This window comes from Perca fluviatilis, chromosome 24 (genome assembly GCF_010015445.1).
Source record: "Perca fluviatilis chromosome 24, GENO_Pfluv_1.0, whole genome shotgun sequence".
Classification (NCBI taxonomy): domain Eukaryota; kingdom Metazoa; phylum Chordata; class Actinopteri; order Perciformes; family Percidae; genus Perca; species Perca fluviatilis.
The window spans coordinates 11,482,831-11,505,518 of record NC_053135.1 but is presented as its reverse complement, the minus strand read 5'-3'; the positions used below and the strand labels follow the sequence as shown (position 1 = coordinate 11,505,518).

Sequence of the window (22,688 nt, the reverse complement as noted above, 5' to 3'; positions counted from 1 at the left end):
AAGCTCCTATTAACCCTGTCCAGTGCGGTAGACTAATCGGTGTTTATCCAAGGGCCCAGAAATAGAAGTGGCATGTGTAACCTTACTCCGCAGATATAAATGCAGATTATTTTGTTTTGTGGGTGCCCCCTGATTTAATGCTATTTGGCCCTATTCACGATGTGCATCCGAGCTCACCTTGGGGGGGCGTGAGGAGGGAGAAAGGGCACATTTGAAGCTGTCTTGTATCTCAGGGGTGTGAGTCAGGAGGATGCCCAGAGGGCTGTTTGCACATAGAACCTCATATGTCATTTTATGAAACCATGGGTGGAAAAGCAGCCGGACGGCCACTAGCTAATAGGCCTAACAGGCCGCAGTATCTGCCCATGTGTGCAAAGTAATCCCCACCAAGGTCAGTTACTTAAATTCCTCCCCATGGAGCTGTTAAGCAAACACAAACTCTGGATAAACTCCACATTGATAGAGGAAGGTATGGGATTACTGATGGGCTGAGGACGCATACAGTACATGTGCCTCAGCAAACGTACAGAGAGAGGTTTGTCAAAGAGGTCATCTTCTTAATTAGAGTACAGTAAGTCCCCCAAGATGTGCCTGCTCTTTTAACCATATATCACAACACGTTTTACTTTACTATAACTGTTGTGTTGTCAAGCATTCATTATCTGTTTATACCTCAGTTATGGATGCTTCATATGATGAGTTATAGTTGTTGAAAAAAAAAGTATAATTATTAAACACTGTCCTTAAATCTGTTTACAACTGAAGTGTGTTAGAAATCATCTGTCAGTTGCTCATATGCTACTACTAAATAGGGTTAAGTTAAATTAGTCAATTACATTTAATATACAGCATAAATGTGTTTATATTTATATGATGTCATTCACACAGGCTGATGCTTATTATTACAAACACAAAAAAATTCCTTAATTGACAAAAAAAAAAAAAAAAAAAAAAAAAAAAAAAAAAAAAAAAAAAAAAAAAAAAAAAAACAAAAAAAAAAAAAAAAAAAAAAAAAAAAAATAAAATCCAACCCACTTTTTTGGCAAAAAAAAAAAAAAAATCTTCTAAAAAATAGCTGCAACAATGGCAGCAGCCTGTTTAAAGGAAAAGTAAGAAAGCTGCAAAGACTGCGTCCCTAAAACCTATTTAACCCTACAATTGTCTCTAAATCCAAAATGCATATTCCTAAAGCAAACTAAGTGTGGTATTACTGTAATTTTGGATCTATGGTGGATTTTTATCAACAAAAAACGGTCTCTAAAGACCTCCTCATGTTCATTTTTCAGGCTTTGATAATGATCGAGTGCACTGTTTAGTGTTTGGCTTTGATTATACTTAATTAAGGCCCCTTTGCTTAGACTACTGATTAGATAAGTAGAGGCAATGAGTAGGGGGGTTGGAAAAGTAATTCATCATCTGATTAGTGGGCCTAAAATGAAGTCACACTTACAGCAACTAAACAGCTGGGTTATGTGTTTATATCCTATCTAAAATGTTCTAAATTGTGCTGTGTGACATTTTTTATTTGAGTTCATATGGGCAAGAAAACTGTCAAAACTAGCTTTCATGCATGCACAGTTAACCAACTGGTGCAATGTGCAACATCTCACTGACTGGAAATGTTTACCAAATTACAGTACATAAATCCTTACATGGAAACGTTCGCATTACAAGTTCCAAATGGAAAAATGTTTGTGTGTGTGTGTGTGTGTGTGTGTGTGTGTGTGTGTGTGTGTGTGTGTGTGTGTGTGTGTGTGTGTGTGTGTGTGTGTTTGTGCTGCCTAGCAACAAGTGATGCATTTGCAATTTAGGAAAGTTATTACTTTATTTGCCCATGCAAATCTTTGTGAAGTATCTGTTACGGAGCCACAGCGTTGCGTACTCCCCAATGAAACAAAATAAAGACCTGCTGAAAACTACTCTCCTAATGTGTTGAGTTAATGCGTGGTTTTACAGTCCAGAAGTCGGAGCTCTCAGCCTGGTTACATGCTGATGTCAGCATTATACTATTCACTGACATTATTGTTTTTCCTCTAACAAAGTTGATACCTTCGAAGCAATGTCATCTAATAGGCAATTCAGGTTGTGCAATTGTCTTTCTACTGTGTGTAGCTTACAGAAAAATCAGTACACTTTTATCAGCCATGCAATATAAGCATTATCAACTCTCACACTCCTTTGCCAACCAGCTACCCAGCTCTGTTTTTTATAGGTGCCATGTCTCGGATATGGTTTGACCAACAGCTGCCAACAGGCAGATGTGGTATGAGACTCAGGTTGGTAAATTTGACAGCTGGCATTTATTAAAACCTCAGCCACTACGAAGCCTGTGCCTTACTGCTTGGGTCTTAAATGCTGGGAGGCACAACAATGACTAGTAATGGCCTCTGTTGAGTCCATAGATGGTATTTGAAATACTGTGTGGCTTTAAGGTTGAAACAGACCTCAATTTGCTTCAGGCTGCATAAAAGAACAAAATACTGTTAACCACTCTTGCAAGGTGCAGCTGCTCTGCGTTTTAATATATGAATGGTTGAATGGATTTAGTGTATTTGCTGGTCAAAGTGAGGACTTAATTTGACGTTTTCGTTTGCACTCATGTCTGTATCTGAAGTCTGGGATCTTTGCTAGAGCGCGCCACCCTGTGGCCACCTGCAGGAATTAATCAAGAGCAGCGCCGTCACCCTACAATAAAAATGCAGCATGTGCCAATTTAGTGTGATTTTGACATTAAGCAAATGCGTGGTTGAAATCTCATGTAAATATTATAGCCATGCATTTTCAAACATGAGACAGCATTTGTCAAGCAGTTTTGCTGAGTCAAGAGGGGAAATAAACGCTAAAAAAAGAAGTTTACACAGGTAAAGGCCCTTTTCCTTTTTTTATGTCTCCTCTTTATGTCTTTCAAGCAGCAGGAAATACATCTTAAATTATAGATAACATAAAAAAAACTAAAAACTGTAATTCATTTTCCTTTATTTGACAGTTGACTTTTAGTGACTACCCTTTTTGGTACATCGGGGCCACCGTAGACGTTTTAGGCAAGTTGTCATGTGATGAAAATATGTCAACATCACCGTGCACTGTAGTGTATTATGAAACCAGCAAATTACTACTGAAACGTCGTTTTTATTCATGTATAAACATGAGCAACTTGTAGTACTGCTCTCTCGAAGTCAAATTTTATGTTAGCTATCCATTTTTTGGCTGTCACTGCACAGGTATGTCGTTTTTTTTAGCTAGGCTACCAGGAAATTGCTTAACGTTAGCTAGCTAGTTCACATTAGCTGAGCTATTAACTGTGTTAAGTGCAGAGTGTTTGATGCTAATGTTGCTATAAATGCATTGACAGTTACACGAACTACAATAGCACGTTAAAACTGTTATATAACTTGTATGTATTAGCTGCTTAAGAGCGACAACGTAGCTACTTAATTTCTGTTCATATATTCGTGCTAACATCATGACTCGTTTGAAACGTTTCAGGATGGCTTCACCTCAGAGTGGCCAGTCCTCCCTTGTACACAGCTTGGCCACGCTCCTCCGAAATGATGGTATGTTAAAGTAAGATACACAGACTCTTAATATACCCCAATTAATAGCCAAATTGGGTATGGGTTTGGGAGACGAAACAACAGCATGGTGCTCTGTGTCAGTGGGTGTATTCCCTCCGACAGGCACTTTGTCTATATTAAATATGTCGCCGTGTCCTGCTTGGATCGTGCTCAGAGATATCCTATCAGATATGGATGTATAATTGGTAGGTGGGTAAAATTAATACAGAGTGGGTGATTGATGTTAACGTCTCCTTCATTTAGTTCAAAACAAAGTGACACTGTTATTAGTATATCAGTCTGAGCGCACTTGTTTGCCAACTTGAACTGACATCAAAATTGGACCGGGATAATATTCCAAAGGTATTTTTGCACAGTGGCTCTAGCCTTTTTTGTCAACTGAAATGTTTGCTTGTCTCGTAATATTTGTTGTGTAAATTTGGAAAGCTTATTCTGAGGCATGCGTACATTGTTTTTTTATCGTGTAGTTCATGTAAAAATTTGAATTCTACCACACTGTGAACACCGAGAGTATTAGAGCCCCATTGTTTGTCTGTGACCTTTTGTTTGTTTATTCCCTTTTCCTTTCCACAATGTCATTTCCCTATGCACCTGTCCACCAGGTGTGAATTAGATGCTTAGTTTGATCTTGTAATTTAACATGAACACTTGTTATAATTTGCTGTGGATTGAAGTTGGATCCCTTAGATTAAAATGACTTGTCTCTCCCGACCTCTAGGCGACTTGGTGCTGGACGGCAGCAGCACTCTGACCTTGCCGGCGGCCAGCTTGCAGCAGCTCATCAGGCTGTTTGAACAGTACTTGTTGTCCAGGAGCCAGCAGCATGGGTTCCTTGCGCTGCCCTCCCACCCTGCTGACACTGCTTCCCTGCTACAGCTGCAGTTCCTGTTTGACGTCCTGCAGAAAACCATCTCCCTTAAAGTGAGCTGGGGCCCCTGAAATTGGTCTCCACGTGACCTATTTCTACCATTGAAAAAGTCTCAAATATATATGTCAGTTCTATGGGGAAAAGTCCTTACCCAAGTTTCACAAGTGGACTTTTTGTACATTTAAGCTGAAACCTTTTTTGCGTGATTTAGAAGGCCTTCCTATGGGGCCAGGACCCCCAAAATGTGGTCAAGGGTTCTCACGTGGAAAAAGCCTCTATGTACACTGGTTGAAAGTTTTAGAACACCCCAATTTTCCAGGTTTTTATTGAAATTCATACAGTTCAATGTCTTTTTGTACTCTGAAATGAAAGAATAGAACAAACAGAGAAATCATGGAATCAATTTATAAACCAAAATGTATTCTAAATTTTTGACTCATCAAAGTAGCCCCCTTTGGCAGATACAGCTGACAGTTCAGAACAGCTGAACACACTTGTGGCATTCTTTCTACAATGGAAATCAAATATTCTTCAGAAAGTTCTTCCCAGCTCTGTTGCAGAAGTTCCCATAAATGTGTGGCACTTGTAGGTTGCTTTGCTTTAACTTTTCTGTCCAGTTCATCCCAAACCAGCTCAATGGGGTTTAAGTCTGGTGACTGTGCTGGCCACTCCATGTTTTTAAGCTTACCATCTTGTTCTTTTTTGCTAAGGTAGTTCTGGCATAGATTGGACTTATGTTTTGGGTCATTATCTTGCTGTAGGATGAACCCCGACCAACTAGGGCGATACCAGAGGGTACTGCATGGCTGCAAGATGCTGTGGTAGCCGTTTTGGTTCAGGGTGCCTTTCACTCTGTACAAATCAACGACCCTGGATCCAGCAAAACAGCCCCAGACCATCACGCTTCCTCCTCCATGTTTGACAGTTGATGTCACACACTGAGGAGCCATCCTTTCGCCTACTCGACGGCGTACAAAAATCCTGCGTGATGAACCGAAGATTCATCAGTCCATAGCACCTTCTTCCAGTCTTCAGTAGTCCACTGGCAGTGTTTCTTGGCCCTGGCAAGCCTCTTTTTCTTATTCTGACGTCTCAGCAATGGCTTTCTTGCTGTAACTGGACCTATCAAACCTGCAGCTCGAAGTCTTCTCTTTACAGTTGAAACTGAGACTTGCTTATTACGACCACTATTAAGCTGTGCTTGAAGCTGTTGTCCTGTGAGCCGCCTATCACGCAAGCTGTTGACTCTCAGAAAGTTGTCTTCTGATTCTGTTGTGGCTTTGGGGCGATCTCTTCCTTTTTTCCTGTCAGAGTTTCCCCCAGTTTCTAAGTGCCTTTTGATGGTGAAGAATACTGTACTCACTGACACCTTGACTTTCTTCGCAATTTCTCTGAAGGAAAGACTAACATTCTGAAGTGTTATGATGGTCTGTCTCTCTTCCATTGTTAATTGCCTTTTTCCTGCCATTTTTATGGCAACACACTACTTTCTGCAGTACAATACTGTTAAAATAATGCTCACAAGGGTACAGTACCACAGTGTGTTCCAACAATACTTTTATACAAACAGAGGGGGTTGTAAGTAATCCAGACAAGTTGGAACACCTGTGGGAATTGGTAGCACCAACTTTCAAAGCTTGATCAACCTCCATTGCTGCAGAACAGCTTCACGTTGTTAACCCATTTCTTGTTCCCTGAAAAAGGCCTTTTTGTAAAATTCTGAAAAGGGTAACCTTACATTTTTAAATTTCAATAAAAAAACTAGAAAAATTGGGGTGTTCTAATACTTTAGACCAGTAGTGTATATGAAAAGGCCTCTTCTCTTTCCTTATACTGTTAACTGTGTGACTGACAGCATTTGCATCCAATCATGGCTTAATCAAGACATTTATTTATTTTATAAACTTTCATGGGAGTCATCTTAAGTGTGTTTTTTGGGACAGAAGTGATTCTTATGTTATACCTACTACTGGATTTCTTACTTATGACATGTTTTGTGTCTTGATTCTTAAACGCAGCTCATCAACCCATCAGGGGTGAGACTTCAGTCCGTAGTGAAAATCTTCCCATTCAAGTCTTTGAAGTGCTTGGAGGTAGAGTATGAACCATGACTTCATTCATTCCTTTCATTTCTTTCCTCACCCCAGTTTCTTTTTATTGCATTCCCTGCTTCTTCCTCAATCTCCATCTCTCAAACCATTCCCTCTTTCTGCCGTGAAAACATTATATGTTGATTTTTGTCTCTCTTCCTCACCAGCTGAAGAGAATCCCTCCACACTGTCTCGAGGGACTTAGAGGAATTTACTCCCAGTTAGAGGTCTTTACATGTTCAAAGGGCCTCAGCTCCCTGGAGGTACTCTCACTTTGCAGCACATTTGTCAGCAAGTGTCAGTGAGTGCATGTCTGCCTAGTCAAAGCTAAAGTGATATATGTGTGTATCTTCTGTTTTTTTTGTTTTTTGTTTTTTTTAGGAGCTGCTTTCCCTGTGTGGAGGTGACCTGAGCTCTGCACTGCCTTGGCTGGAACTGCACACGCTCAACTTTAGCTACAACTCCATTGTTTGCCTTGACCAGTCACTAGTGAGAAAAATACGCGCATATGCATCATCACTGACTTATTTGCTGGTTGTTCTCTTCACCGGACTTTAACCTTCTCTTCTCTTTTATTCTCTTCTCTTCTCTTTCATAGAGTTTACTGAACGTCCTGAAGTTCTTAGATTTAAGCCATAACAAGATTCAGGAGTGTGCTGAATTTCTAAAGGTTTGTTTGATTATAATTTAACTTAATCTAAAACTTGTTCTGCTTCTGGCGATCTCTTATTTCCACGTTGTCTTTTTTTCAGCCCTTGAGTGAACTGGAACACTTAAACCTGGGCTACAACTGCCTGCAGAGGGCGCCAACGCTGGGCATGAGTGCCAGGGCCAAACTCCTCACACTTATCCTCAGGAACAATGAACTGGAGGCTATTAACGGTAAATTCAACTGATATAGATATAGTCACAGACTTTGTCATCTTGTTCTTTAAACACAGACAATCAGTCCCTGGTCAGATCAGACAGAGTAGGTAGCCAATAAAATCACAGAGCTCAGAGAGGAGTGAGCCAATGAAACCTAAAAAAACTGGAAAAACAGGAAGCTGATCACTGTGCAGTGACCCCCCCCCACCTCCAGCTGTTTTGGTAGCTCTTCTGTTTATCTTGGACATTTTTTATCATCACTCAGTCCAGCATTAGATCACCTTACACCTGCCTGTTTGCTATGCCTGTTTGGATGAGAAAGGGGAATAGCATGATTATCAAATTATATATTTGAGCTGCAGGTTTTTTTTTATGTTGATGAATTTGTGTGCGTATGTTGTTTACACTGTATGTTCTTGACATCATGTCAAAAAGAGTTTTCCTGCATTGCTGTGCTTTCTGATTAAGTAGGTGTGGAGCACTTGTCTTCACTCCAGGAATTAGACCTTGCCTACAACCTCCTGTTGGAGCACTCCCAGCTGGCTCCTCTCTCCCTGCTGCACTGCCTCAACACAGTAAGAAAACTAATGCGGAAGTATATAATTTGTGGACACATTTAACAAAATATGTGCTTCACATTTACCGTATGTGAGACCAAAATGTAATATCTCCTTGTAGCTTAACCTGGAGGGCAACCCGCTGTACTTCCAGAAGACCCACCGCACCTGCACCGTCCGACATCTCTCCCCAAAGGCTGCGAACCTTAGAGTGAGTAATGACTCTAGCTAGACGTGTATTCCATTTTCTTTCAAACTTGCAGAATGCTGAAGCACCTTAAAAAAAAAAAAGGCATCAAGGCAGCAGCACACTTTATAGTACAAGACCGCAGATCACATTTTGTCCTGATCTAAAAAATAGAAAAGAAGCTGTTCAATTTCCAAAGTGCGCTGTGATCTGATAATCAACTCTTCCAGTTATAGCAGCTGTTGGCTCATCTTTGTATCAACAAAGACATACTGTATGTCTTTATTTATCTGAAAGCACAGCCTCTCTAAACATACAGAACAGCTCCAAAACAGCTTCCTGTCGACCACTGGGAACTCAAAGGTGGTTCTGCATGATTCTTTCTTTTTAACACATTTTCTTGTTTTTCTTTCCAGCTCAAACTTGATGGTACCCCGCTGTCCTCATCTGAGTTATCAGTAAGTTTCTCAATCTATAATCAACCTCTCTTGAAAGTTAAGTGTGTTATTTTCTCTCTGCAGAAATGTCTGGGTAAATAATGTAATGGATGGTAAATTGTATAAGTAAATGATGTGCAGTTGCATTATAGTAAGGTATAATATGCACTAACATATACATGCACAGTGTGTTGCTGAAATATATTGCAGTGATAATTAGGGCTGGGCAATGTATCAATGTTATATCAATATTGCAATATGAGACTAGATACCGTCTTACATTTTGGATATCGTAATATGGTAAGTGTCTTTTCCTGGTTTTAAAGGCTGCATTACAGTAAAGTGATGTATTTTTTCTGAACTTACCAGACTGTTCTATCTGTGCTATTATTTACCTTTACCCACTCTGACCCAAGTCATTAAATCATTTCTGGAGATTATTTATCAAAAATCTCATTGTGTAAATGACATTTTGTTAAAGCACCAATAGTCAACCATACAATAGCGTCGCAATATCGACATCTAGGTATTTGGTCAAGAATATCATGATATTTGATTTTCTCTATATCGCCCAGCCCTAGTGATAATAAATGTGTGTGTGTGTGTGTGTGTGTGTGTGTGTGTGTGTGTGTGTGTGTGTGTGTGTGTGTGTGTGTGTGTGTGTGTGTGTGTGTGTGTGTGTGTGTGTGTGTGTGTGTGTGTGTGTGTGTGTGTGTGTGTGTGTGTGTGTGTGTGTGTGTGTTGTGTGTGTGTGTGTTATATCTTCTCTGTTGTTGTTGTTTTCTGAATTCATAGTTTTAATATTAGACCACTCTCTCCTGCAGGTTCTTCCAAAACCAGGCAGGCTGATCGTCCAGGTACAGACTGCACCTCCAGTTGCCATGCCACCAGAACGGAGTAACCAAGATGTGTCTAGTGGTGCTGGGGAGCTTAGTGACAGCCAGTCAGTTGGAGAAGTGGCAGTCTCACACATTCGGAAGAAGAAATCCAGGGTAAGAAAGGAGCTTAAGGCGTTTAAACTGGTTATGTAGCCTTTCTCTGTGATGCGAAATATGTCCTAAACGATAACTAAATCTTCTCCAAGAGTCACTTCCATTTTAAAAAGATTTGAACTCACAAATTGGTATTCTTTACCAATCTGTCTAAATGCTGTGCCACATTTATTTATTTACTTTAAAACCATTTTGTGTTTCAGAGTAAGGTGAAAGTGCGGAGGGCCAGTATATCCGAGCCCAGCGATACAGACTACGAGCCCAGACTGCTTTCCTCCTCACAGAGTGAGTTTCGAAAGCATATCTAAATTCGCCCCCCGTCTCCCCGGCTTTTATTTTATCCAAGTTTTTCCACTTGTGTAATGTTGCTGGCTAAGATCAAAGCTTATTCAGCGGCTGTGTAAATATCTAAACCATTCTTACAGAATTGTATAGAAAAATGTGTCCATTTGTCTCTGTAGTTGTTTACATCAAAACTTATGCCACTTTATATCATATTTAGATTTTTCGGGTTTGGTGCATGCGCTTGAGAAAACGAAAAAATAGTTGATCCTCTACACATCTTTGGCCATTTTTTTTTTTTTTTTTGTCCAGAAATTAGGGTCAATATGTTGTCAAATGTCAAAAATAACCATTCCATTAAATTCCTAGGGTCAGAATTGTATGGGAAAATGTGTTAATTTGTCTCTGTATGTTGTTTACTTCAAATGTTATGCCACTTTCTATATCATTTTTAGATTTTTCGGGTTCCGGTCGGGTGCGGTAAAGGGTTAAAAATGAAGCCTTTGGGACATTATTTCAGCTTGGTACCTGGCAGATTCTGAAAATAGACACTTTAAGGATTTAAAAAAAATCAGGTGGCATAAAAAAAGGTGGGGGGTACGCATGGACCCCTGTTTCCATCTAGACTATACATGTTAATATGTTTTTCCTCCACCAGGCATCGTCCTCCCCCACCAGCAGGAGATTGAGCGCATGTCCAGCTTCAGAGACCAGCTGGGCGAGGATTGGCTGAGATACCAACATCATCTAGATGATTCCTCCTCTACCATCACCGCCGCTGTCAACACCAACCCGCCGCCTCCTCGCTCCCAACCCCTCCCCCTCCCCAACGGCCTTAACGCCACCGCATGTCCATCCACTAGCCCTGGGCGGCAGGCGGCTCCATCGTCCCTGGACGTCCCAGAGGTCCTCCCCGCATCGTTGATCTCGTCCGAGCCAGGATTAGAGACATCCATGGATGCAGACCTGGAAATGGAGTCTACCCTACGGTGGCCCGGTCAGAGCTCACGGTCCACCTTGGAGGACAGCGCGGTGGACGGCGTGGTGGCGAGTCGAGGAGTGGCGAGCTTACCAGGAGCGAGTCCCGAGTCCCGGGGTTCGGCTAGAGGGGAGAGCGGAGACACCAAGGAGGAAGAAGAAGAGGAGGAGGAGGATCTGGGAGGTAGGGTATCAGTAGCATCAAAATATTCGGTATAATGACAACGATTCATTTAGGGGGATTGCTCCGGCGCCGCCGGTAGATCCGCCGGATGTCCCTTCCCTCGCCTGGCGCTTAGCGACGCTCAAGGCGATTTGTGATTGGTTTAAAGAAATGCCAATAAGCCAGAGCACGTTTTTCTCCCATCCCGGAATGCTGTATGGACTAGCCAGACCCTCCTCCGCAGCGCTGTGGAGGAAGGTCTGGCAATGCGAGACTACTCACATATCAACCTACTTACATACAGTATTGTTTCATTAGAATATACATTGCAATCCTTCTAAAAAAAAAAAAAAATCAGCACAACAAGGTTTTTAAGCTTCTCCTTCTCCTGATCTCCTCTCTTTGTTAGTGGACTTGTGTCACCCCCTACTTGTGGGTGTCTTATCTGACAAAGAGGAAGAAGATGGCGAAGGCCAGGGGGAGAGGAGGATGAGGAGAAGGAGGAGAAGGGAAGAGGTGTTCCTGCGCATCAAACAGGGCCTGGCGCTGGAGGTGGACATGCAGAGCGGGCGGGAGAGATGCCGCCTGGAGCTACGCAGCCTGGTTGGGGTGGAGACCACAGAGGCTGCCTGGACCCGAGGGGTGAGAGGAGGACGGGAGGGATAATAAAAGAGGTGGATCAATGGGAAATGACTTGGTGGTGTTCTGGGATTTAAGAGATGTCTTTTTAATCTCTCACTATTTGAATGAAGGAAACTACAATGAGTTCCCTCCTCAGTGTATTGCTTAGGTTGCATAATAAACTTTGCTAAATAAACTTTGTATATTGTGATATAGATTTCAACCATATCGCTGAGTTTCAAAAAGTTGTCAATTTGAGGTTTCTTTCTTCCTCTCAGGAGACAGAAGAGATGCTTCCGGCTGTGGAGCTTCAGTTCGAATACATCAGCTGGGAGAAGAGGAGGAGACGCTACGTCATGCTTGATGATGAGCCGCAGCAGGCATTGCAGGTTAATAACACACAAAGTGAAATTCATACACACACACACACACACTTGAGTCCTTTTTTGATTCCATTTTTTCTTAAAGGTACACTGTGTAGGAATTTCTCCCATCTAGCGGTGAAATTGTATTTTGCATTCAAACCAATAGTGCTCTCTTGTCAACCCTACAATATCGCCGCAATATCGATATTGAGGTATTTGGTCAACAATATCATGATATTAGATTTTTTTCTATATTGCCCAGCTCTACCTCTCAGCGATTATAGTTTTTCAATATGACAGAACGACTTGGAAGCCTCCTTGGACTTGCCCGTCCAATGTAAATACAGATAAGAAATTCTTCGCTTACGAGGATGAGTCAGATCATTGGCAGAGGTCATTTTACACCAATGAGGACATATTTATGAATGAAGACATTGATATTAGCTAATAAAATACTTAAAGCACTACAGAGTGTACCTTTTTAGAGATATTGGACAACTTGTATCTTGTAAGATGGCACACTCCTGCAAAAGAGGGAGACACTAAACCCAGATATGTTAATCTACACACCCACATGCACGATGTGCACCACATCAAATTGTACAGTGAAGCAATGCACAAAAACACCCACCCACTGACTTCTGGGACCAGCCTGGTCATGCTCACAGGCTGCCCTCCTATCAAACCCTGTTACCTTTGTTTTTGTTGGTGACGTCAGCATCCAGCGGCACACTCTGTACCATGTTTACTACTTTGTTTATGACTTTTGTCCTCTCACATTTTGCAACATCAAATCTGCGCCAGGAGTTATTTTAACACAAAAAGGCCGATACCAATTCCGGTACTTCAGATTTGTGGTGAGCGGTCAGGGACTTTTTGGATTGTGTTTTATAAACAGACACATAGCTGAAGTGAAAAGTATAAAACCCCCAACAAACACCTTCGGCTTTACCATGGCTGCTCATGGCAGAACAGAAACACACACATGGTGTCCTACAGTACCAGATCAGTTCCTCAAATTATCGCTCTAGTTTTGCATCTTCAAGAAGCTCCATGTAGCGCCTACAGTTTCTCCTCACCAACATCAAAATAGCTTACTGTGCATTTTGTACTTGCCACACAGATTCTTTTTTTCATGACCAAAATGTCAGCAAGCTGGCCTATAAGACAGCTCTTGGCAGCCAAAAAGTCTACTTTGGCCAACTTTTCTCGACTGACAAACTGACATTTGTCAACTGGTGGCTCGGTTCTATTGCTCATAAATTGACTGTTTCTATTGCTCAGGGTGTCAACAAACTGTTGTAAAAAAAACATGACTTGTTGCTTACTAGGCTCTGACTGACGTGCTGACAAGTGTGGCGGAGGAAAACCAGCAACGTGACTCTGTGCTCCGGCCCAGCTGTGTTCGCCTGCAGTGCCTTCGCTGCAGGTCAGAGTTCACGCTGAAGGGAGAAGGGAGGGAGGAGGAGGAGGCCAGGGGGAGAGCGAGGAGGAGAGGGGCTGCCATGCTACCAGAGGGTGCGGAAGAACAGGATCAGGAGGCGTTTGCGGAGTTTGATGATGACAGCAAAGGTGAGAGTGATGATAGACAATTTTACAGTAGCCTTGAAGCAAATATTGCTCTATGTTTTCTTTTTTTAAATACTTGGCGTTGTTGTTGTTGCCAAAACAATGTCTCTTTTCATTTCAATTTAGTTGAAGTTGCCTGCAATTTCCTTTCTTTGATTTTAATATTGTGTGTTTTGTTGACCTGTTAATCAGCATGAAAACTGTAAATGTTCTAATATGATGTTTTGATGAAGATGTTTAAGGCACCCTCCCAATTAAAATGCTTACAAAGTTAGCATGCAAAGAGGAACAAAGCAACAAAAAGCAAATGCAAGACAAACACAACACAGGAAAAACAATTATGGCGCTTTTCCATTACATGGTACCTGCTCGACTCGCCTCGACTCTACTCGCCTTTTTTGGTTTTCCATTACGAAAAAAAGTACCTGGTACCTGCTAACAGATACTTTTTTTAGTACCACCTCAGTCGAGGTTCCAAGCGAGCTGAGGCGACCCGAAAAGGTGACGTGAAAACCTGCAGGCTGCTGACTGGTCGGAAAGAATCGTCACTGATCACTGCATTGCTAGCGAGAGACGGCATTTTTAAATAGTTTAGCCAGCGGTGGTTTTTTGCTGCCGGAGGCTCCACGCAGAGCTTTCTCCGTAGCATACAAGTGGCCTGATGTTTATACTTGTGCGCTGATGTGTGTGTGTGTGTGTGTGTGTGTGTGGGGAGCTGGTGAGCGAGGGAGAAGTGAGAGAGTGTCGGCGATTATCTCCCTAACTTGCGGAAGCGACTCTAGAGTCATATATATGTGAGAGAAACAAAGTGTCTCCCCTGTTCTTTCTGACCACGGTGGGAAATCTGGAGCAGTAAAAGTTAACTATCTCTTTGATATCATGTTGTTTACGGAGACGGAGAACCAGGAAATGAGTCGGGGAAAAGCAACGCTACTAAGCCACGCCCACGGCAGTCACTATGCCGACCAGCCACGCTGAGGCGGTACTAAAAACTGCAATGGAAAACGGACGCACAGCGCGTCGAGGCGAGTAGAGTCGAGGCGAGTCGAGCAGGTACCATGTAATGGAAAAACGCCATTACTTTAGAGTGTGGCAGGGATGTTAAAAAAAAAGGTGTTAAAAAAATCAGTTGTCACTGACCAGATGTTAAAAGGCATCTTGAAATAGAATAAAATAAAAAGAGCCCTTTTTAACAGGGTTTCCGCAGGGTCTTAAAAAGTCTATTTCAATTTTAGGCCTTAGAAAGTCTTACATTTGCTGAAGTATTGTGTTCTAGCTCTTACATCATTTTAAACAGGTCTTAATTTCCCTACGTCCATGTAACGCTACCTCTAATGCTCATTGAAATGCTCCCGCAGTGCTTTGAAATGTTGTTTTGATTCCGTGGTGTTGTAGTTCTTTTTTTTCTTTTTTGTAGTCCAAATATATTTCTCTGCATTAAGATTACAAATGAGACCAACCTGCTACTTCTATTACAGCTAATCAGCTTTCATGTTATTGGTTCGAGTCTCTTTCAGATTGTACCACAGACATAAAACGGATTTCATTCTACTATGCTATGGGGAAGTACAAGTTTAGTGATACTTTGCTTGGAAAAAATGTAATTTAGGGCTTGGTTAAAGCTAGTTGCTAAGAATGAATTTGAAGCCTACTGCTTCTAATGCAAGAAAGCAATTCAAGTGGGAAAGTTGAGTGCACGGCCACTGGAGTCTCACACAAAAAGTGAGAAACCTATAACTGCTGTGAAGGGTCTCTAGCAAACGGTCATCAGCCAGTTCTGCCAAGTATTGGGCAGCTCCAACCCCGGCCCCAGCACTACCTCCACAATACACACCACACACACTGCCACACACCAAAAGGGATCTCCGTGTCACTTTTGGATCAGAGCCAACACTAAGAGCAGAGGTGCTCTTGGTCCTCCACATGGTGACTAGACACCAGTCCTATAGTCTGTATCCTCGAAAATCACTTCCGGGATTGCTCCGTTGCTGACGGATATTCCGCTGGATTTCACTCATTTAGGCCTTGCCTCGGGCTTCCTTTGTGTTGGCATTTTAAACTTTAAATTCTAAACGGTCGATTTATGAGGTCTATGGTTGACCTTTTCTCAGATCTCTGCAGGGTAAATCCACGCAGCTAGCTAGACTATCTGTCCAATCTGAGTTTTCTGTTGCACGGCTAAAACAACTTTTGAACATACGCATGTTCCGCCAAAACAAGTTCCTTCCCGAGGCTATTTAGCAGAGGCGCCGTTGCTCCGGACGGCGCTTAGCACCACCCAAGACGATTGTGTTTGGTTTAAAGAATTGCTAAAAAACCAGAGCGCGTTTTTCTCCCATCTCAGAATGCTGTGTGGACTCGCCAGACTCTCCTCCGCAGCGCTGTGGAGGAAGGTCTGGCAATGCGAGACTACCAGTCCTGTAATGCGAATAAGGAAATCGGGTAACTGTTCCCGACGATGTTTCCAGACTCTGATGTCTGATATCTTTCTTTTTTTTGTGTGTGTGTGTGTGTGTGTGTTATTTTTTATTTTGTGATATAGGTCTTAAATTTCATTCATAATGGTCTTGAAAAGTCTTAATTTTGACTTGGTGAAACATGCAGAAACCCTGTTTAAACACAGCTCATATGTGACGAAATTCCTGAAGCAACGTGATGTTTGGCTTTAGTTTATACCTGAATCTGTCATCCTTAGATGTCAGATAATCCCACCCACACACACACAGCAGCCAGAAAAGCCTTTTTCTGATTCATCCCTCACACTGAGTCACGCACGGTCTCGGTTGAGTCATGCTCAGCCCATCGCAGACCATCCGAAAATTTCCTTCCACTAAAATCAGTGCTTTCACATGTCAGGGTCAGCTGGGTGTGTTGTTAAAAATTGGAGATAAGACAGAAAAGACACTAAAGAAGGTCACACATTCCACCTGGAACGTTGTCACATTCATGCAAAAAAGAAAAGAAATGTTTTATCATCAATTGACGTCAAATGACTACTCCTCAGTTATCAGGTTACTATTGGTAGTCTGCACAGGGCTGCATATTTTCCCAAAACAAACTTTTGGCTTCAGATGGCCGCGAGTGAAGCATCCCAGGAGTTATCTCCTCTCTTTCATTTCCAAGTGGGCTGCTCTGCTGAGTTCCCACCTCCTATAGTTAGCAGCAGATAGATAATACCCTTTGCTGCAGCAGACACCTCCCAGTGCTTCAACCAAACCTAGCATTAAGACCCTGCTCCGGCATGCACAGACTGCGCACAGGCTTTGTTCGACAGATGTTTTGGGGATTTCGTGGATCTGTGCTCCTTTTGTTAGCATTAGTCTTGGCATTTCAGGCAATAAAAACCTTTTTCACTTGCACGTGTCGGAACTTAGGCATTTGTTTGCCTGTGGGTAACAGAAATACATGCAGATACAAAGCAAAGCGTGTCTCCTTCATATGAAACTTGTTTGCAATGAAGGCGTGCACGTTTTTCTGTCTGTTTTCTTGCATCATAAGTAATTTGGTTGTCAGAATCATTCACTGTCATGTTCTTGAGTAGCGATCAACACAGACGATATAGTTTTAAAAATGCAACCCTTGTGTTTTTCATTTAGTTTCACACAGTATAGTAATAACATTTACATTACATGTAGCTTTTATCCAAAGCGACTTAGAATTGCTATATATGTCAGAGGCCGCACGCCTCTGGAGCAACTAAGGGTTAAGTGTCTTGCTCAGGGACACATTGGTTGATGTATCGCAGTGGGAATTGAACCCAGATCTCCCACACCAAAGGCATGTGTCAGATCCACTGCGCCATCATCATTTAGTTTGCTTTTTTAATGAAAATATTTTCTGTCTACATTCATACCATGGATGGAAAAAAAACAACAGCCTTAAACTAGGAGTCATCAACAGACCACACTGTTTCAGGTTTAGTCATCGCAATAACCATTGCTTTATTTTTTCCTCTTTTTTTTTTTTTTTTAGGAAACAGTAACATTTGTCCAGAATGTGGTAGCGATCATGTGGTCCAGCTGGCTGGCCAATCAACTCCCTACAGCAGTACGCCCATCAAGCGCTCACCAAGGCCGGAGAGTGGGGACGATCATCTCGATATAAACCAGAGTGCAAATAAGGTCTTTCAGAGCAGTAAAACACGTTCTCCTCCATCTGTTTTCTCTTTTAATTCCAAAAATGTTCAACCAGAAACTAATTTCAATGTTGTCATCTTTATCACAACAGGATGATTACACAGATGGCAGTGTTAGCAGTAGTCCTGTCCTCGGAGCTGCCACCACTACAGAAGACACCGCCTTCGTCACTGCCCAGGGAAGCTCCTTCTTCATCGGGGATGGTCAGGGTGATACGTCCAGTCTCTCCTACAAATCAGAGTGCCAAAGTAAAGAGGATCTGGCTGGGAGCTACCATTACATTGCTACCGGTGCCACACCACCTGAAGTCAAAGCCCAACCTGCAGGAAGATCCGCCCACAATGGTGGGGGTTTTTTTCACGTTTTTTTCTTCCCAAGTTTCCTTAAAAAGAGGTATCCTGGAAATCCAGAGTTCTCGCGAGAGCACAATTTGAATTTGCTCAGCGAGTCACTCTGGCATCGAGTAATGATGCTCATTAACTATGCCCTCGTAGCCGAGCTGCACCAATCACATCGGTGTATCTGATATAGGCGGGCCAGAGGCGAGCTAAACAGATGACGACAGTTTAATCTACCGGTTAGCTCCGCTGGTAGCTAAGCATATGGGACTCTGTATACATCACCCCGTGTATTGTTGTGATTGGTTGTAGTGTTATCCAATTGCGTGCAGTGAGATTTTCAAATCCACGCTTGGAGCCACCCCTCGAGTTGGGCCATTTTCATTACTCAATGCCAGACCCTTAATCTTTCGGATTTGGGTCTGGATTTCCAGGCTAAAAAAGAGGCAGTTTAAGGTGTTAAATGGAATACATTTAATTTACAAAATTCTTAAATATTTAACATAATTTTGGTCATTTCCTGCCACTTATCTGAGTCCAGGTCAGATTAATTTGATTAATTATATTTTTGGCAGTACAGACAAAAGTTGTATAATTGGTAATAATTCTGGGCTATATCGTCCCTACAGGTTTTCCATCCATCATACTTTAATATTTTGACTAGTAAGATTGTGAAGCAGGTAATAAATTGCATTCAATGTGTCTTAAAAAATCTTACATTGAACTTGGTGAACCGTGCAGAAACCCAGTTTTTTTTTAGGGCCGCAACTCACTTTTTTTTTTTTTTTAACTAAGCGATAAGTACAGTGGCTCAGAACTGGTGTAGTCTCAGGGTCCAAATTGTCCCATACTGCGATCATACAGTGATAACTGCTCTGCTGCTCTTCAATTTTAACTCACAAAATGAAAACAGCAAACATTAAAAGCATTGCAGTAGAAGTTATAACTTACTCAGGCCAATTAAACTATTTTAGTGCATAATATGTGAAGAGGCCTTAAAGGTACACTGTGTAGTGTTTTAAGTATTTTATTGGCTAAAATCAATGTCTTCATTCATAAATATGTCCTCATTGGTGTAAAATGACCTCTGCCAATGATCTGACTCATCCTCGTAAGCGAAGAATTTCTTATCTGTATTTACATTGGACGGGTAAGTCCAAGGAGGCTTCCATGTCGTTCCGTCATTTTGAAAAACTGTAATCACTGAGAGGGACATAAAGCACTAGCCTACCTGTCTAGCTAATCCACAACGTGTTTTCGTTCGAGCCAGCGCCACATGACTGAAACCAGCTGAAACGGAGAAGGTGATCAGTGAGAGGCGCTTGTCACTGCCCCGGCAAATTTGAAAGCCTGCACTGCACTTTAGTTCATAATGGAGGATCGTACTTATGCCAAGCCACAGGAGAAGGAGTCCTCGTTGCCAAAAAAGCGAAAATTGGAAAATAAAAGCACTACTCTGGAAATGTGTAACATTTCGAAGCAATGTTTTTATGACAAAGCTGAACCGCTTAAGGGCCAACCAGGGTGGAACCATTTTTTAACCGCACCCCACCAATTGGGAACCACTGGTTTGATGTATGAAAATGTCAAAACAATAGCGGAAAAATCACCAAAACTGTCTCAGAGTGACATCTTCAAGATCGCATTTTTAAAGCTGGGACAAACCGAAACAGTTTATGGATTTGACTTTTTTTTTTACATCCAAAATAACATTGTGATGTTGGCAGGACTACGTATTGGAGGAAAGCCCAAACAGCAGTAAAATATAAATACTATTTTATTACTTGATTTGGATTCTGCAGTTCATATGGTCATTGTAAAACACATCAACTGTGGCATGCGGTATAAACTGTTTACGTCAGCTTCATTGCCTCTTCCTAGAGATATATTTAAATCTTAATTGAAAGTGAACAGAGATGGGAACTCTTGTATCCCGCGGATATTGTGTGGTGCAGAAATCCTTCGAGGAGCTCTGTATCTCTGTGACAGCATCCGATTTCCTCCACATCTGTCTGCCATTTTAGGATGAACCACATGGTAACTGTGCAACAAGACAGATTGGAATCATTACTGGAAGTGATGGGAGAGGAATCAAAGCCTGAGAGAGGGAGGGCTGCGTCGTAATGATAGCATTCTGTGTCTTCTTTGTTGTTGTAATACTGTAGTTGCGGTGCCAATAGCATGTTATCTGTCCTTCTGTAACCACAGTACTGGAGACATTGTACTCATCCTAAAACACTGACAGACACTGAATATAGTAACTTTTTCTGGTGACACAGTGGACCCATTGTTGTGGAGCAGAGGCCATAATTTTCTTTCTTTCTGAAGAAGCGCTTTGTGTGTACGTGTGCGTACGTGTGTGTGTGTACATGTACGTGTGCGTACGTGTGTGTGTGTACATGTACGTACAAAGAAGCCTTTTTTAATCTGATCTCTGTTTGCACTCTCTCTTCAAATGAAAGCCGTTGGGTTTGTTTTGGCCTCCGCAGGTCAGTGCCCTGTCATTTTTGATTCGTTGTAACCATTCATCAATGTTCAAATAACCTCCATTGCTGTACATTCGTGAATTTATTGCTCTTAAATGCCTTTTCTGCGCGAGGGCTGTTGGCTATCGCTACAGTCGACTGCAGTAAAATTGGCCGACGGCTTTATAAAAGCCAAGAAATACGTAAGCTGCCAGGAAACTGTGGCTTAACTATTAGTGAAAGATATCATTTGGGGGGAATAAATAAAGTAGGCAAAAAGGTGAATTCATTTTGAGTGAGTTTAGTTTTTTTTTATAAATTGTACTCCATTGTACTTCATTTAGTGCTGAAAAATGCAAGCATTAATAGGGATGGAACTGCTGACTGCTCTCAAACACCGTCGTTGTGTTAGACCAACAATTTTAAGGCTGACCAACTGTTGATGTCTCTGTAGATGAGTTGGACCTACTGTCTGAGGACTACGAGGCGGTGGACCATCGGTTGCAGCTTTTCCTGGATGTGGACGTCTTCGAGGAGGAGGAAGAGCTTCACTCTTTCCTCAAAGTATGTAAGCCGCTGAAAATCTTTTTTTTATTCTAATCTCGGGCAAGAAATAGTCAGGCACATAACCCCCGTGAAACCACAAGTTGTCCTTTTTAACTCTACAGTTTTTGTACGGCTTAAACAAACAAGATGTAATTATTAGTTTGCTTTGGATGTGCTGTTGCCTTCGGACAGAGCCAGGCTAGCTCCCCCTGTTTCCACTCTTTATGCTAAGCTAAGCAGCTTGTTGGCTGTAGCCTTATATTTAACGGACTGACATGAAAGGCACTCAAAGATCCTGTCTGTTTTTATTTGTGCGTGTGTTGTTGGATCAGGTTTGATTGACAGTGCTGGCACCATAAGCCATAACCCCAATAACGGTCATCACATTTTGTTTTACTCCATGGCTCACAATAAGAAGCAGATTGAGAAAATAGTTTTTTTTAGGGCCTTTAAATCTTTAATAGAGCTAATATTAAGGCTAGAAACAGTATTATTGCCAGACTCTGCTGTGTTAGCAGAATTTTGCCAGTGATGGTGGTCTGTGACTGATTGCTCAAATGTAGCAGTATAATGTTTTTATGTTGTATGTTTTGTGATTGCGGTTTTTAAAAAGTCCTCTAACACATTTGATGATGGCTAAAAAGATTCCAGCTAAATGGTTGGCGACAGCTTTAAGACCTGCAACACTAAATCTCAGTCTGCCAAAGTGAATGCAGTCAGTAAATCTCCCACAGTCATCTTCCTCTTTGTGGCTTTTTTTTTAAGAGTTTTGTGCTCCCCCTGCTGTCCCTCAGCGTTCTCTGAGACCTCTTTAATATGTATTGCATCCTGGGAGCTCTTGAAATTGCTATTGCTTTTCTCTGTCAGACACCTGGACATGGAGCAAAGAGCGGAACAGGACCAAGCAAACCACAGCTGGAAACAGGAGGTCTCGCTCCATTCATCTTAGTTATATTTATTTATCCAGAGACAGGGGCTGCTCGCTGTTTCACTTTTTTTTTTTTTTACTTCTTGTGTGTTGTTTGAGAGGACATTTAGCAAGACCTTGGTCTAGCGGTTTAATTTGAAACCCCCACAGAGCTTGTGAAAAACTACAAACTGCTAGAGAATATGGTGAATAGTTCGGTATTGAATTTGTAGCCCTGTGGTGCTCATTATTATGCTGTAAAAGACAGTAATCACGGGTGAGCGCAGCACCTGTAGAATCAGTTTTGCTATCTTTTAGAGAAAATGTCCACTACGGAGACAATGAGAATGTTGCTGCTTTATGTCATGTATCCCCTTTTTTTCTGTGTGCCTTCAGATGTCAGCTGTCAAATTTGGGGAGCCAGGGCAAGTTCCCTCTCTGTTGGTGGTGTCAAACCAGCGGATCTATTTCTTGGAAATGACATCAGAAACCCAGTGAGTAGAGCAATAACAGCATACAGACAGTACTTCTTCAGTATGAGAAACTTAATTGCAAGAGTGCACACACTTATTTCAAGTTACGCTGCATTCTTGCAGTATTATATATTGTACGCAATATTATATGTTTTTTGCATTAATTGTGGGTGTATTATATATGTACGCATGACAAAGAAATGAATGCTTAAAGATAGCTTGAAAGTCTAAAGCTAAGTCAGTGAGATATTGATACAACACATTCCGATTCA

At 41.8% G+C, this 22,688-nt stretch overlaps 1 protein-coding gene across 2 annotated transcripts in view; it reads left to right on the top strand.

Moving 5' to 3' along the window:
* Window positions 1-3,037: 3,037 nt before the first annotated feature.
* The window catches only part of LOC120554150 (serine/threonine kinase 11 interacting protein), a 32,031-nt gene continuing 12,380 nt past the window's right edge, over window positions 3,038-22,688 (top strand). For both annotated transcript variants that reach the window (XM_039792832.1, XM_039792831.1), the window contains exons 1-21: window positions 3,038-3,221; window positions 3,487-3,554; window positions 4,294-4,496; window positions 6,462-6,536; window positions 6,701-6,796; window positions 6,915-7,022; window positions 7,132-7,203; window positions 7,286-7,415; window positions 7,872-7,975; window positions 8,079-8,168; window positions 8,561-8,602; window positions 9,406-9,573; window positions 9,777-9,858; window positions 10,514-11,017; window positions 11,406-11,638; window positions 11,896-12,006; window positions 13,314-13,554; window positions 17,524-17,672; window positions 17,779-18,031; window positions 20,945-21,054; window positions 22,340-22,437. In XM_039792832.1, the coding sequence (XP_039648766.1) occupies window positions 3,488-3,554; window positions 4,294-4,496; window positions 6,462-6,536; window positions 6,701-6,796; window positions 6,915-7,022; window positions 7,132-7,203; window positions 7,286-7,415; window positions 7,872-7,975; window positions 8,079-8,168; window positions 8,561-8,602; window positions 9,406-9,573; window positions 9,777-9,858; window positions 10,514-11,017; window positions 11,406-11,638; window positions 11,896-12,006; window positions 13,314-13,554; window positions 17,524-17,672; window positions 17,779-18,031; window positions 20,945-21,054; window positions 22,340-22,437 (2,936 nt within the window). In that variant the 5' untranslated portion in view covers window positions 3,038-3,221; window position 3,487. The remainder of the gene's footprint in view (window positions 3,222-3,486; window positions 3,555-4,293; window positions 4,497-6,461; window positions 6,537-6,700; window positions 6,797-6,914; window positions 7,023-7,131; window positions 7,204-7,285; window positions 7,416-7,871; window positions 7,976-8,078; window positions 8,169-8,560; window positions 8,603-9,405; window positions 9,574-9,776; window positions 9,859-10,513; window positions 11,018-11,405; window positions 11,639-11,895; window positions 12,007-13,313; window positions 13,555-17,523; window positions 17,673-17,778; window positions 18,032-20,944; window positions 21,055-22,339; window positions 22,438-22,688) is intronic.